This window comes from Mustela lutreola, chromosome 1 (genome assembly GCF_030435805.1).
Source record: "Mustela lutreola isolate mMusLut2 chromosome 1, mMusLut2.pri, whole genome shotgun sequence".
NCBI classification, from domain to species: Eukaryota; Metazoa; Chordata; class Mammalia; order Carnivora; family Mustelidae; genus Mustela; species Mustela lutreola.
The window spans coordinates 270378318-270394433 of NC_081290.1; the positions used below are offsets into that span (position 1 = coordinate 270378318).

The window sequence follows — 16116 nt, forward strand, 5'->3', positions numbered from 1 at the left end:
ATGCCTGCTGTGGGGAGCTCCAGGCATGAGACCTGGGGAGAAGCAGATACCAGGGGGCTTGCGTGTTCCAAACTGTGGTCTCCAGCAGGCCCCTGGTGTTGGGGACAGTACCCAGGGTGGGGCTAGCAACCATGAACACAGAGAAACTGGGGGCCCCTTTCTCCATGTGGGTCTCCCCTCCTTACTCTCTCTAGGCCGGGGTGGGGGGAAGAAGGGGATGCTGGGATGGCCCAGAAAGCTGAGAGCTCCACCCAAAGAGCAGGAATCGGCTGGCCAAGATGCCCAGGGGTTTGAGGCTGAGGCTGAGGCTGGGAGTCTGAAGGATGGGAGTGGGGGTGGGGCAGGAGGCAAGGGGGACCATTGTCCCAGGCCACCTGCTGGCCCCCAAATTAAATGGGACCAGCTGTGGGTGTCAGCGGTAGATCCCCCTCTGTGGTTCTACCCAGCCCTTGGTTGAGGGTCCTGCCATCTTAGTGGTGGCCCCGCACCTCGTACCTGGCATAAACGAGGACCCCTGGGGAGGGTCCATGTTGCTTCTCAGGTTGGCTCTTCAGAAGAGGAGGGAGTCCAGGGACGTGGGTTGGATCTAGCTGTTCCTCAGTCTTCCCGTGTGACCCTGGGCCACAGAGAGCAGGGGTGAGCTCAAATCTGTGTTTGCAAACTACATTAAAGAAGGCTGAGAAAATGTCAGAAGTTATTAAGAAGATGGGCTAAACCCCCAGCCAGCTTCCTCCTGAGGCTTCTCCCCTGTGCCTTGCAGCTGGAAAGTACCAGAGCCGGCCCTGGGACTCCATGGATCTGACTCTAGACTTCCTCCTGCCTCCGCCGCCTCCCAGGCTTCCTGGGACCACCCCCAGGCTGGGCTGTGTTGTCAGACCCAGACCACGGTCATCATGAGCACTGAGTCATCATGAGCACTGAGTCTGCTGGGACCCTCACTCCTACCTCCCGGGGTGGGGATGGGGGGCAATTTCCACCGTCTTCCTTTCCCCCATCCCCTACTCCCCCACCGCCATTGCCTCCAGGCCTGTGAGATTCCGTAGGGAGGGAGCAGAGTCCAGCTTCTCCAGTTCCCAAGTTGGCTTCTCCATCCCGACCCCACCTGGGGCTTCCATCCTTCTTGCCTCCCTCCATGGGCTGCCGGACCAGCTGGGGGGCTGTGAGACCTTCTGTGGGGGTGGGGGGGAACCCCCAGGCTGTCATCTTTGCCATGAATGTCCTAGCCAAGGGACGTGTGGCTCAGATGATGGACACCGCGGCCCCATGATGACCTGGTTGCTGGGACATAGGGTAGGAAGGTGCGAGGGTTCCCCTGGGTAGAGCCAACCCATTGCTCCCTGGGACCAGGCAGGAAGCATGGGGACAGGGTACTGCTTGCTCTCTGGGTCCTTTGGGGAGTCAATGGCAGCGTCCAGGAAGGGGCTTGGTCTGGCACGGACACTGACTATGGGCATGGGAGCCAGACTGGAACCGGAATAAGTTCCTTCTTTGTGGATAGGCAGGAGGTGTGGGGGAGACTAGAGGGTGGGCTAGGGTAGACAGAAATATTCCAGTATTTTTGTAACTGTTATGGCTATATAGGCAAGTACTGCCGGATATCAGCCCAGTGTGCACGCACACACACACAGGCCCTGCCACCCCCTGAGGGCTCAGTCCATTCCTAGCTGTGAGGGAACCCAGACATCTCCTCCGACTAAGCTGTGGCCAGCGTTGGGCAGGCAGGAAAGGTCAAATGTCTGCCAGCCTAGAATGTTCCAGACCTGCCCTGGCAGACCCCCACCATCCTGCCTGTTTCCTGGCAGAGTCTCCTCCAGCCCCGTCCCTGGGGTCTTCCACGTCAGCGGGTTTCCTGGGCCAAGGAGCCAGGTGCTGAGGGTGGCTAGTGTCCCTAGTGACAGTCCAGCCCCCAGGGCCTCTCCCAAGCCAGGACTGCCACCACTTCCTCCCCAACTTGCCACACTGCCTCTGGTCAGGTATCTGGCTGCTCTCTGGAGTTTCTGGAACCTGTGGGCTAAGCTTCATTTGCTCACTGATCGTTCATTCGTTCAGTTATTTGTTCGTTCATTCATTTGTTCATTCATTCATTCAATGAACACTTAAATGGGCACCTCGTCTGTGCCAGGTACCGTTCTAGTCTCCCAAGAACACAGCAGTGAAGAAAAACAGATCCTGGGCTGTATGGCACCTGTGTTCTGGTGAATATAAGGGATCTCGTACACCTACACTCCTAAGCGTGTGCACACAGGCCGCTCACACACGGAGCCACCATCGCTGCCCCCAGCTTGGTCAGTGCTGACTACTGCTGAGGGACCCCCTGGGGCCCATGCAGAGCCTCTGTCGTCCTGTGGAAGGAAGTAGCATAATGAACAGCGAGTGGACAAACAGGAAAGGGTGCGGAAGTTCTCACATTCAGCCCCCTTCCCCTCTGGCCACACTCCCGCAGGAATCACACCCTCGTCCCCCGCCACCCCCAGGCAGCCCGTTCCCCGTGGAAACAAATTGGGCATCTCCTGCTCCTGGGCAAGCAACCTCTCGGACTCATCCGTGACCTGGAGGCTGTCATGCCAAAGTCCCGGTGTTACTGTGGTTGTCACATGAGGTAACAGACACCATGATCTGCTTCCCCGGGGACGCCTCTTCCCGTGAGGGCTCTGAGCTTCAGCGGAACCCCGCATCCCTCGGCACTGGCCCTCCCTGGACAGGAACAGGCCAGTGAAGAACATCGGTGCCGCCAAGGCAGGAACTGCGGATGGGTCCAAGAGGCTGGGACTGGGGCAGGAAGCAATCTGCAGCCAGCCAGAGCGCCACGGCGGGGCAGGGAAGGCAGCGGGGGGAGGGGGGGGACCCTCCTTGTGTCTGGGGAAGGTGTGGGGCGTGGGAGGTGGGAGGGGCCGTTCGAGGCCATCTGAGCTGGAAGTACCCACCCCCACTCCCAGCTGCCCCCTCTGAAGTCATTTCCCACCTCCCCCCCCCCCACACCTGCCTTCAGGGCTGGAGCGATGTCAGTCCCAGAAGCAAATTCCTCCCTCCCCCTCCAATGTCACCTCAGATGCCTCAAGCAGGTCCTCTGGGAACGGGAGTGGGCTTCCTGCAGGATGCTGGGGGTGTGGAGCTCGGCAGAAACAGCAGAAAATGCAGAGAGGCTGCAGGGGAGAGAAGGATGGAAGGTGGGGTTGAGAGAGGCCCCAGCAGCCTCTTGGAGGAGGCTCAGGGCTGGAGGGTGCCGGTGGCAGCTGACCGAAATGAAGAGGTTTAGCCTCTGCCCTTGTGTCACATACCTGGGTGAGCCCAGCTTGGGCTTTCCAGGGGGACAACGACCCTCTATTCCCACTAGTCAATCCTCCACGTGCTGGTTTACAGAGGACTCTGGGCCTTGGGGCCGGGAAGCATCCTGCATTTGCTGGGATGGAGGAGAGAGCCCCTTCCCCAGAGGGGCCCAGCTCCAAGCCTGAGGGAGCCCACAAGGAGGAGGGAGGGGGTGCTGGGGTGAGATGGAAGCTGCGAACAAGACCCCAGCCAGAGGAGGAGCTGGGAGCAGGAGGCAGGTCAGCTCTGCAGGGTGAGGCGTGCCTTGGGGAGCAGACAGTGGCAGTGGGAGGGCAGAGGAGGAGAGGGGGTGGGAAACCAGCAGGCGCAGGCCGGTGCCTCTCTCTGGACCCTGTCCCCTTCCCAGTCAGCAACATCATCGTCCTCTCAGCAGCGATCATGTACATAGTGCTAACTTTTAACCTCCCCCCACCCAAGCAGAGAAGACACAATTGCTACCCTCTGGCCCCCATCAGGTGTGGATACCAAGGCTTGGAAAAGCTACATGGTGTGCTGCAGGCTGTCCCTCTGCCCCAGTCGAGGAGGAGGAGTGGTTCACGCTGTGGTCTGAAGCAGCTCCCCTGGAGTTGTCAGTGAACAACCAGAATGACTGTACTTGACGATCACCCAGGGGAGATCCTGGTATTGGAAGGATACCAAGTTGGAAGCCATGGCTCTGCGTCCTGTGCCTCCTCCACCCGGGAGGCCAATGGAAATAAAGACAGCTGGTTCAAAAGGGAGCCCTCGAGGCGGTGGCCCTTTTTGAAGAGGCTCGACTCAATGACATCTGACATTTCATCCATTGATCTGCACAGTAACTATTGGGCATCCACTGAATGCCAGGCTCTGTGGAGGGAATCCGGGCTCAGCCAGGTGAATGAAATCCCTGGGGTCCCCGAGCCAGCAAGCTAGAGGGGGAACATAGGCAAGACCCACAAACCCCAGCGGCAGTCAGCTCGCCCTCAGACACAGAGACACCCAGCTCACCCACGGCCAGCCGCAGATGCGAGAGGACCCAAGGACCACCCTGCTGAGCCCAACCCACATTTTTGACATGCAGAATCATGAGCTACATAGATGGCGGTTGGGGCCCCTACATCTGGGGCTAGTGTTACACAGCAGTAGCTAGCTGATACAGTGTCGGCCTGAGGGAATGATGGCGAAAATGACAGCCATCTCTTGCTAGGCCCAGTTCCAAGCTCTCGGCAGAGATCACCTCACTTAATCCTCCCAGTGGCTCTGAGAGTTGGTCCTTGGCTCCTCACTTTATAGGCGAGAAAACGGAGGGCCAGGAAGACCATCCTTATCTCTGGCCACCTGACCAGTTGGGGGGAAGAGACAAGATTGAAACCCAAGTCTGTCTTCAGGAGCTCAGCCCTGAGTCACCTTCGCAGACGAGCCTCAATGTCAGCGCGAGTCGGCAGCAAGGAGAGGGTGTAATGTATTCTGCACACAGGGGCTGACGTCACTGAGAATGTTCTCAGCCTTCCGTTCCCCAAGAGTTATGCCCCGCATCCCGCCCTGCTCTTGTGTCTCCCCCAGCCAGTGGCTCTAATTCCGGTGTGCTTTTAGGAAGACAGACAAAAGCACAGATGTGGGGATCATTTATCTCTTTTTTCATTCAACCTCCTATTTAATCAGCAAATATTTCTTGAGCACTTGTCATGGGCCCCTTTCCATAATGTTCTTTCTCCCATGACATTTCCTGGGCCCGTGTCACATGACAGCCCCTCACTCAGCACAGGTTCTCCTGCTGGCGACTCTGTGGTCGTTGGGATCACCATCCCCCCCGCCCCCCACTTCACAGATGGAAAAGCTGAGCTTCCCCACCCCGTGGTCAGCTGAGGCCACCTACCCGCTACATGGCCAGGGCAGGATCCCACTCGGGTTTGCCTGACTTCGGCAGGCCCTCTGCTTTCTCCGTCACCACAGTTGTGGCTTTTTATAAAGGGATTTTGAAATCTCCACTGGGATCTGTGTATGGAGGAGAAAGGGTAGTGGGGTGTTGGCAAGTGTTCCCTGACTCCGAGAGCTGGCCTGTGGACCGCCGCGGGCAGGCCTGGGAAGAGGGGGCGTGTGCTGGGGATGGAGGGAGAACCACAGGCTTCACCCTGCTTCCCCTGTGTCTAGCAGACAAGTCCCCGCCATCCTTGGTCCCCACCTGCCGGCCCACCCCTCCGCTTCGCTGCTGGACCGTGGCCATCTGTCTGCACCAGGCGCTGGGCTCGGTGCCCTGCCCCTCCTGGCTGACCTGTTTACAAATGGGGAGTTCAGGCACAGTCTGGGCTGGAAGGAGGGCAATCCCTGGGGTAGGGACTTAGCTGTAGGCCTCCCCAGTTTCTCAGAGCCCAGCCGCTGCGGAGGCTGCTTCCTCCAGGCTGGCAGCCAGCCCCACCCAGATGTCCTGGTTAATCGAGCCTTCTTGTGGTCTGGGAGCTGTAGCAGTTGTGTGGGGGGGAGCGGGAGGGCTTTAGAGGTGATAGGCTAGGAGGCTCGAGGGTCTTCTAGGAAATGGGGGGAGAATCTAATCCCCTGAGGAGGTTCTGCACCATTAAGGAGCTCCCCAGGGTCACGCAGCTGGTAAGTGTGTGGCCACAGGCTGTTTGAACCCAGCCCAGGGGCTCATATGCACAGCTGCTGGCCTCCCTGCTTGGGGACCTCACGGTGACAGGTGCCTGGACACCCTGCCCAGTACCCGAGCTGCTGGAGCATCCTGATGTCGTAGAGCAAGTTGCCAGCCTGTATGCCAGGCTCCCTTCATGCCCTGAACTCCTCTGCTGTGCTGTCCCGCTTAGAAATGAGTCTCCTTCTGTTCTCCTGGCTAGCCCCATCAGCCTTTAGGGAGCTTGCCTGTCACATCCCATAATGACAGGGTGGCCTCGCTGAGCCCTCCCGTGGACTTCTTCTGAAGCATCAAGAAAGTATGCCACCTTGCTGCCCACACGTGGGCCACGGGTTCGAATCCAGACTCTGCCTGCCCGAGCTGTGCAAGCCTCAGCAAGTGGGTTGTTTTTGGTTCCTCCTCTCAGAAACGGGCACAATCATAGTGTCACCCTCGAGGTTGCTGCAAAGGCCAACTAAGTTAGCACACGAGCAGGCTTAGCCAGCTGCCGGGTGCAGAACGAGCTCTCAGCGCCAGGCTCCCTGCTTCCTTTCCCTGTTGGGGTGACCTTCGGTGACCATGAATTGTGACTGTTAGTTAGGGTTTCTGTCTTCTCCCCAGACTCTGAGTTCCTTGGGGCAGACAGAACTTCTGGCTTGTTCCTCACCTTGACCCCAGATTGAGCACAATGTCTGGCCCAGAAAGGGCACTGAAGATGTATTTGTTGAATGAACGAATGAATGAATAAATGGTTAGGTGGATGGATGAATATAATGGACCCTGTTCTCAGTGCTAGAATGAAATCAGGCAATGGAAAAAGAACTCAGGCAATAGTATTAGAGTGCTGGGCCACAGTTGTCTGATTTAACCACCACTTGAACCCTAATTTAGAGATCTGGATTCGGGGTCCCATCCCTGGATTATGAGGGGCTCCGGGAGCCTGGACTTCCTGTACACAGGCAGTTTGAGAAATGTTGGCTTAGAACCATGCTCAGAGAGGAAATCCACAGAAGAGGGGGGCAGATACACCATTAACATGGCCCAGAAGCCCGGGGCCAGGGTTGTCCTGCTGTCTGAGAGGGTGGGTGAGGGAAAGGAGCATGGAGGGCTTCCTGAAGGAGGTGGCACTGGGGCCAAGGTTGAGGACTGGGAATGAAGATACAAGGGTCAGGGATGTCCAGCTCCCTCCCCACAATGACCCCATCTAGAAGATAGAAGAAGGTATCAGTAGCACCCACTGTGGGCCAAGTCTGGGGTTCTATAAATTGGGATGCCCCAGGGGAGCTTCCAAGTGTGATGTCCCGCCTGCCCTGTTTGAGAGGGAAGGGGGTCGGGGGCAGCACTTTCTTTCTTTCTTTCTTTCTTTCTTTCTTTCTTTCTTTCTTTCTTTCTTTCTTTTTTTAAAGATTTTATTTATTTCTTTACCAGACAGAGATCACAAGTAGGCAGAGAGATGGGCAGGGGTGGGTGGGGGCGGAGGGCGGGGAGGGAAGCAGGCTCCCTGAGCCATGCAGGGCTCAATCCCAGGATCCTGGGATCATGACCAGAGCTGAAGGCAGAGGCTTTAACCCACTGAGCCACCCAGGGCAGCACTTTCTAAAGGAAGCTCAATCAGGAAAAAGCCTCAGGCCGATGGGCCTTGCCCGGAGGAGGTTCTACGGGTTCTGTAAGGACTGGGGGGGGAGGGTGCAAGTGGGTCATGGTCGATAGTCCCCATTTTTATCATGACCCATCTAGAGCTACATAGCAGGCACTAACACCGGAAGTTGGTGAAGGGGCCGGGATCATGTCCTGGACACAGGCAGGGTGGAGAGAACACCTGTGTTGGGAAGGCAGTGGGAAGGGCATTAAAAAAAGATTTTATTTATTTATTTATTTATTTATTTATTTGACAGAGAGAGAGAGAGAGAGTACGCACAAGCAGGGTGGGTGGGGGAGAGGGAGGGACAGAGCTGGAGGGAGAAGCAGGCTCCCCACTGAGCAGGGAACCCAACATGGGGCTGGGCTCGATCCTGGGACCCTGGGATCACGACTTGAGCAGAAGCCAGACACTTAACGGGCTGAGCCACACATGTACCCCATGGGAGGGGCATTTTATTGTTGGATGTTGGCCACGAACTTGGGCCTCCTGAAATCGAACCCCTGGAAAGCCATCGTACACCGAGGTCTCTATCCAGGTCTGAGTCTGCACGCACGTGTGTGCGCATTTGCACTTGTGTGTATGTGTGTGTGTGTGTGTGTGTGTGTTTCTGCAGGTGCACTGCAGGGCTCCTGAACGTGTATAAGGCTCTCATAGATTCTTCACTGCTGTATCCCGAGTGCCAACCACAGTGGCTGCACGTGCTGGGTGAACGAGTGACCCATTGTCTCCGCAGACGTGTCATCTGCACAGTCCAGGCTCAGGCGGAAGTCCAGGCTGTAGGACTCACTGAAACCTGAGCGCTCCCGGCAGGACAAGACCTGCTCGGATCTTTAGAGTTTGGCTGTTTGGAGAGACAGGGAAGGACGCATGGGCAGGAGACAGGGACCCTCCTTGACGGCCCAGGGTTTCATGGGAATGAGCAGCAGCACAGGTGTGGAGACTTCTCTTTGAGAAGTCACACCGGTTGCTGTGAGGAGAAGAGGCTAGAGGGGCTTGAGTTGGGGCACAGAGACCGCTGTCGGAGCGAGGGGTGTCTCGAGCTGGACCAGTTGCTGTAGGGGAGATGAGGAGGGAGACCAGGCCGCTGCTCTGCTGGGGACTGAGGGATTCCCCGGGACACGGCGCTGTTGGCTCGGACACCTGGAAAGTCCCTGGCAAATCCGATGGGCTGGTTCCCCCGAAGGTGGGTGGATCCTCAGAGCAAGGGGCCGACTGGGATCAGCAGGGCTTAGAGAAAGCTCGCAGGTTCAGCATGGGCAGTTGAGGAAAGCCCCATTTCCTGGAGACGCAGGGCCCAGAGGCAGGGTGTGACCGGGGGCGGACAGCGGGTCATGACCGGAGGAGAGCCACTGTGAGCGGTTGGGCCAAGAATGGGTTCACAACACCCCTGTGCTGAGGGAATAAGAGAGTCGGGGGCTAGAGAGTTGGAAAGATCTTATCAAAAGGATTTCTTTGGAGGGAAATGTGAAGGCATTTGGATTTCTGTCCCTGTGAAGGGTGCCCCTCCCCTGGGCTTGGTCAGATGCCTCGGCTGGGTCACCTGTCTCCAGCGGGTGGGGCACAGGGTGGCCTGGACAGAGCTAGTTCCCACCAGGAAGATCTAAAAGGACTGGAAAGGGGCTGCTGTGTGCTAGGGATGAGTGGGAAGAGGCAAGTCTGAGATGGCGGCGGGGGTGGGGGCGCGGGATGCCCAGAGCTCGTCAGGGTGTAGGACCCATGTGTTTCCTGTGGACCAGACATGGGCCTGGTCTGCCAAAGCAGTCCACACAAGACACAGAACTCATCATCATCATCGTCATCGTCGTCATCATCATGAGAGTTCTGTGGTCTAGTAAATTTGGGGAACAATGTGCAGGGAGTCTGTGGACTTGGAAAGCCAGGGAAGACTTGGGGGCCAGCCTGTGCAGGAGGCCCATGGCCCATATGAGGGAGGCACAGGAGAATATTCTCCGGGGCACAGGGGGTTGGGGAGGGGCCTGAGGACCCTCGAGTCAGTCCTACCCTCTGCAGGGCCCTGTGAGCAGAACCAGCTCACAACAAGCCCAGGAAGTAAACCTTTCCTTCCCTGCGCCTCTCCCTCTCCCTCTCTAAGCGGCCTGACAACCTCTGAGATGGCCAAGAGCAGGCAGGACAAGAAAGGGGGCAGAGGAGCACGGATGTCTGCAGGGGGAAGGAGGGCCAGAGCCCTATCAGGGCTCGCTGCCTGCGGAGGACAGCAAGGCAGAATTACAAACTTCAAACTAAGTTCAAGGCCGGGTGACTATTACCATGGACCACATACTTTTCACTGTTCACCTGACTCTGGGGGTAGCTTCAAGGGACTGAAGAGTTTTTGTCACCTTACAGAGGTGTGACACTACCTGAGCCTTCCTCCAGGAACAGAGGAAGGACTTACTCCCAAGAACACATCCTAAAGAGCCATCAGGAGGCTACAACCCAGTTGCTATCTACTTCCAGCCCACAAGGTCAGATGAGGCAAGGAGCGGGTTTCAGTCATCCCGGGTATGACTCTGTCTCCCCTCCTAGAATGGGAGCTTTTGGAGGACAGGCCTTATCTGAGTCAGCTCCATCCCCCTCGTACCTGGCTACCTGGGGTGGCCTTCCTTTTGCCTGACCCTGTGTGTTCAGAAGGGGGATGTCAGGCACCTGTGGGAGAGTAGCCCAAGTTCTCATGGAAGTGGACAGAGATTTGGGCCATCCCTGCTGGCTTTTCCAGCTGTCAGTCTCATAAATCAGACAGCCGATCCACCAGTGAGAAGACAAACAGGCCATCAGACAGTCGAACACCCATCAGGGGACGGCTGGACACTAGTCTGGCCAGTCAGACACGTAGACCAACCATTGAGCACTCTGCATTTGATCTGATGTGGACACCGCTTTCCAGAATCCCCTCCCAGGACTCTGAGAATGGCTCTCCTCTCCCTGAGCCCCCCTGCTCAGGAGGCCTGGTCTCGGATGCTCCTGGCATGGTGCCCAGTCCTGATCAGCAACTTGGCAGCCTCTGAGCTGCTGGTTCCAGCTCTCCCCCTCCTTCCTCTCCTTCCCAAGGTGGGAGCTTCAGGCTCTGCCAAAGCATTACGAAGTATGGGGGTGACATCATCCTCCTGGTCCCACCCCATCTCTGGCCCTGCTTACCCTTCACCCTTGGCTGCCCCTGAGAATATGACACATCCTGGGTGGGGGAGGGGGATGTCCCCTGGGACAGACCCTTGAAGGTCCTCAGCCCCAGGCTCAATGCACTTTCTCCCTCCAGCTGGAGGCTGTTCTGTCTTGCTGGAGCAGACTTGGTCCCAGAGACCAAGCCAGACACATCCAAATGCATACTCAGAATCTTCCAGCTGGGTGGTCCTGGATGAGGGCCTTTATCTCTTTGGACTTCATCTCTAAAGCAAGGATGACAATTAGCCCTGCCCCAGAGCAGAGAGGCAAACGCCTGAGGCTTAAATGAGGTCCTGTCTATCAGGGTTCTGCCCCAGGGAAAGGAACTTCCGGTCTATCTTGATTGCCTGTGGGATAGTCATTCCCAAGAGGCACACCTGCACGCACCATTACCAAAAATAAAATAACAGTAGTAAGGGTATGTGTAGAGTAAATTTGGGAAACAATGTGAAAATCCTCCCCTCTTACCCCCCATGGGCCCAACCCTACCTCAGCTTTTCTCAATGAACACAAATTTTTATTGGCCTTCTTACTATAAAAATCTATGATGACTGTAAAAAGCCATAACAGAGGCAAAGGTAAAGCTAAAACATGAAGGTCTTCAGCATACTTCAACATACAGACGAGTAACAAGAACCCATACATACATACAGACATTCAGACATTAGTCAAACACAACTGCTAGAAATGAAAAATGTCATCCTTGAAATTGCAGAATTCAAGGTATGAGCCAAATGGATTAGGTATAGCTGAAGACAGAATTAGTAAAATGTAAGAGAGAGCTGTTGAAATTTATCCTGAGTGCAGCTCCAAAAGGAAAAGAGTTGAATATAAAAGAAAAGTGAAAAGACGTAGAGGATTGAGTACAAAAATCTAACGTGTAATTAGAAGACTAGACAGAAAGGAGAGAGAACAGGGAAGAAGCAATATCTGAAGACATCATAGCTGGAAACTTCCAAGAGCTGTTTAAAGACAGCAAACCTTACATCCAGAATATCCAGTAATTCCTAAGCACTAAAAGTTAAAAGAAATCCACAGCTATACACCTTAAAGTAAATAAACAAAGTTGCAGGAGAGAGAAAGAGGGAGGTATTAGGAAAGAGGCCAGAGAGACAAAAAATTGCCTCTGATAGAATGGCACTCAAGCAGATGGGACTGACTTCTCAACAGCAAAAATTTAACCCAGAAGATAGCAGAATGGTATTTCTAGCATATTCAAAATTTATGTTGCTGAAATAAAATAGAATTCTGCTGAAATAGAATTCTCCATCTAACAAATCTACTTTTCAAGAACAAAGGTGTAATAAAATTGAGAGAGTTCACCACCAACAGACTTCCAGAGACACTCCTGAAATCAAATTCAAGATCCTCCTAAAATCAAGGATATCTGCTCTCACTACTTCTATCTAATGTTGTTTTGGAGGCTCTCTCCAGAGCAATTAGGCAAGAAAAAGAAACTCATGACATCCATATTGGAAAGGAAGAAGTGAAACTATTTGTAGATTATGTATTCTTGTATATAAACAAATCCTTAAGAATCAACTCAAAAACTATTAGAACTAATAGACAAATTCAGCAAGGTTGCAGGATACAAGATCCATGTACAAAAATTCATTGTATTTCTGCATTTCAGCAATGAATAGCCCAAAAATGGATGTAGGAAAATAATTTCATTTGCAATAGCACAAAAAATGAAATAAAATATTTAGGAATACTTAATAAAAGATAGGCAAAAGTTGGACTCTGAAGAATACAAAAACCTGTTGAAATAAAGTAAGGAAGACTGAAATAAATGGGAAGATCTCTATTGTCCATGGATTGAAGCCCTAGTATTGCTAAGACAGCAATGTGATCCAAATTGATTTACAAATTCAATGCAACCTCTATCAAAAGCCCAGCTGGCTGTTCTATAAAAATTGACAAACTGATCCTAAAATTACATATGGAAATTTAAGGGACCTGAAGTCACTAAAATAAATTTGAAAAAGAACAAAGTTGGGGGCTCACACTTCCTGATTTTAAAACTTACTTCAGGGACATCTGGATGGCTCCATTAGTTAAGCAGCTGCCTGAAGGTCATGATCCTAGGGTCTTGGGATCAAGTCCCACACAGAGCCCCACACTGGGCTCCTTGCTCAGTGGGGAGTCTGCTTCTACCTCTCACTCTCCCTCTGTGAGCTCTCTCTAATAAATAAATTTTTAAAATCTTAAAAAAAAACTTACTTCAAAGGTATAACAATCAAGACAGTGTGGTATTTGTATAAGACCAAACATATAGACCAATGGAACAGAACTGAGAGTCCAGAAATAAACCAGTACATTTATGGAAAACAGTACCAAGACAACTCAATGGAGAACAAATAGTCTTTTCGAGAAATGGTGTTGAAAACCTGGATATCCACATGCAAAGAAATGAAGATGGATCATTTCCTTAATACTACATGTGAAAATTAACTTAAATAGATCATAAAACTACATATAAGAACTGAAACTGTAGGGGCGCCTGGGTGGCTCAGTGGGTTAAGCCTCTGCCTTCAGCTCAGGTCATGATCTCAGGGTCCTGGGATCAAGCCCCACATCGGGCTCTCAGCTCAGCGGGGAGCCTGCTTCCCCCTCTCTCTCTGCCTTCCTCTCTGCCTACTTGTGATCACTCTCTCTCTCTGTCAAATAAATAAATAAAATCTTAATAAATAAATAAATAAATAAATAAAATAATTTAGATAAATTTTATTTATTTAAATAAATAAAATCTTAGAAAGAAAAAGAACTGAAACTGTAAAACTCTTAGAAGAAAACATTGGTGTAAATCTTGGTGACTGTGGGCAAGGCAGAACCTCCTTTGATTTAACAGCAATAAGCACAAGCAGGAAAAAAAAAAGAAAAATAGATCAATTAGATTTCATCAAAATTTAAAACTTTTGTGCTTGAAAGGACACCATCAAGAAAGTGAAAGGGCAAATACAGAATGGGACAAAATATTTGCAAATCATGTACTGAATAAAGAACTAGTATCCAGAATATATAAAGATCTCCTACAACTCCACGTTAAAGAGACATGGAACCCAGTTGAAAAACAGGACTTAGTAGACATTTCTCCAGAAAATATATAAAAATGGCCAATGAGTACCTAAAAACATAGGTACATGCTCAACATAATTAACCATCAAGGAAATGCAAATCACAACTACACTGAAGACAATTTCACACACTCGCAGATGGCTATAATAAAATTTTTTAGAAAGAAGAAAGGAAATCTCAAATAGTGGTGAGGACTGTAGAAATTAGAACCGTCCTTCATGGCTGATGAGAATGTAAAATGGTGTGGCCATTTTGGAAATGAGTTTGGCAGTTTCTCAAAATACTATATGTGGAGTTATGAGGAGTTACCATAGGACCCAGCATTTCCATTTCTAGATATATACCCCAGAGAAATGAAAACATATATCCATACAAAAAATTATATATAAATGTTTATAGCAGCATTACTCATAATAGCTAAAACTGGAAAAGACCCAAACGTGCTTTGGCTAATAAATGGATAAATAAAATGTAGTATATTTATGCAACGAAACTTTATTTGGCAATAAAAAGCAATGAAGTACTAATATGTGTTACAACACAATGACCCTTGAAACCATTATGGTAAGTGGAAGAAGCCAGTACAAAAACCCCACATATAATATGATTCCATTTATGTGAAATGTTCAGAATGGGCAGATCTATAGAGACAGAGAACAGATTAGGAGTTGCCTATGGCTGGGGGATTTCAGGGGAAATGTGGATGGACTGCTAATGGTTACAAGGTTTCTTACTGAGGTGATAAAATGTTCAAATATTGATTGTGGTGATGGTTGCACAACTCTGTGAATATACTAAAAAACATTGAAATGTAAGCTTTAAATGGATGAATTATATGATACAAATTAGAGCTTAATAAAGCTTTTTTTAAAAAAGATAATCTAAACAGAAAGGAAAATATCTGAGTGGGAAGGCCTGTGATGCACAAAAGAATGGTGAGCAAAGATGGTAAATATATGGCTAAATTCAAAACACAATGACTCTATAACACAAAGCTAATAGTGTTTAATTTGGGGGAGTCTTATAACTAGGCAGAACTTACTTAGCTGTTTTATGCTGAGTTAGAATATGAAAATATGAAGTGTAACCACCCCAAAAATAAAGAAAACTGCTTAACTAGTAGAGAAAGAAATGGAACTCAATACACATGGAAATCTGAACCTCATCTTATCAGTGGCCATCTAAGCAGATCATGCAGCTGCTGTACCTATGGGCAGAGTTTCATGGAGAAAGCAAAGCTTGCCACAAACCAGACAGACTGTCAAATGCAAGATATAGGATCACTGGCAGGTAACCTTACTTTTTGTTCCTATTGTGTCTTTTTTCTCCTATTAATATGTGTTTTGGTGAGGATCAAATCCATTTAATCCATTTAAGGGAAGGAGGGAAGGAAAGAAGGAAGGAAGGAAGGAAGGAAGGAAGGAAGGAAGGAAGGAAGGAAGGAAGGAAGGGAAAGAAAGAGAAGAGAAGAGAAAGAAAGAAAAATAAGAAAAGAAACGAAATAAATAGAAAAGATGTACAAATCACACAATACAATGATGGGATAAACACAAATATATCAGTAATCACAATCAGTATAAATGGACTAAATGTTTTAGTTAAAAGACAATGTTTCAGACTAAATTCAAAATTAAATTACAGCTCTAAGCCAGGTGGTTTTTTTTTTTTTTTAAGGTTTTATTTTTTTTTGACAGAGAGACACAGCGAGAGGGGGAACACAAGCAGGGGGAGTGGGAGAGGGAGAACAGGCTTCCCAATGAGCAGGGGGACCAATGTGGGGTTCGATCCTGGAATCACGATCGGAGCTGAAGACAGACACTCAATGACAGCCCCACAGGCACCCCAAAGCCAGTTATTTTTAATCTTTGAGTCTACATTTGCTTGTATGTTTGTTTCTTTTTAAAAATAATAGCTCCAGGGCGCCTGGGTGGCTCAGTGAATTAAGCCTCTGCCTTCAGCTCAGGTCATGATCTCAGGGTCCTGGGATCGAGCCCCACATCGGGCTCTCTGCTCAGCAGGGAGCCTGCTTCCCCCCTCTCTGTCTGCCTCTCTGTCTACTTGTGATCTCTCTCCCTCTGTCAAATAAATAAATAAAATCTTAAAAAAAAAAAACAGCTCCATTCACATACCACACAATTCAATAATTTAAAGTGTACAGTTCAATGGTTTTTAGTATTTTCACAGAGTGTGCAACCATCAGTTTTAGAACACCTTCATCACTCCAAAAATATACCCCATGTGCACTAGTAATCACTCCTCATTTCCTTCAAAAATTTTCAGCCCTAGGCAATTATTTCTTTCTAATTTTTGTCTCTATGGGTTTTCCTAT

At 50.7% G+C, this 16116-nt stretch overlaps 1 protein-coding gene across 3 annotated transcripts; it reads left to right on the plus strand.

The window, feature by feature from the left end:
• The first annotated feature begins 1617 nt into the window (after positions 1 to 1617).
• LOC131811687 (uncharacterized) lies at positions 1618 to 5269 on the plus strand. 3 transcript variants are annotated; one of them, XR_009346072.1, is made up of 3 exons: positions 1618 to 3167; positions 3335 to 4179; positions 4579 to 5269. XR_009346072.1 is itself a non-coding variant. In XM_059140419.1 (3 exons), the coding sequence occupies exons 2-3, from the start codon at positions 2750 to 2752 to the stop codon at positions 3901 to 3903; spliced, it is 987 nt and encodes a 328-aa protein (XP_058996402.1). In that variant the 5' UTR covers positions 1618 to 2599; positions 2703 to 2749; the 3' UTR covers positions 3904 to 5269. The 3 variants fall into 3 exon arrangements, 1 of the variants encoding a protein (XP_058996402.1); XM_059140419.1 differs by having other exon boundaries at positions 1618 to 2599; positions 2703 to 3167; positions 3335 to 5269; XR_009346074.1 differs by having other exon boundaries at positions 3783 to 5269.
• The last annotated feature ends 10847 nt before the right edge of the window (positions 5270 to 16116 follow it).

Bases quoted from the DNA above. Each gene is read 5' to 3' on its own strand.
- LOC131811687 (XM_059140419.1), top strand. From the start codon at position 2,750: ATGGGTCCAAGAGGCTGGGACTGGGGCAGGAAGCAATCTGCAGCCAGC. The intron at 3,168-3,334 runs GTGGGGTTGAGA...TATTCCCACTAG, and splicing joins AGGGGAGAGAAGGATGGAAG to TCAATCCTCCACGTGCTGGT.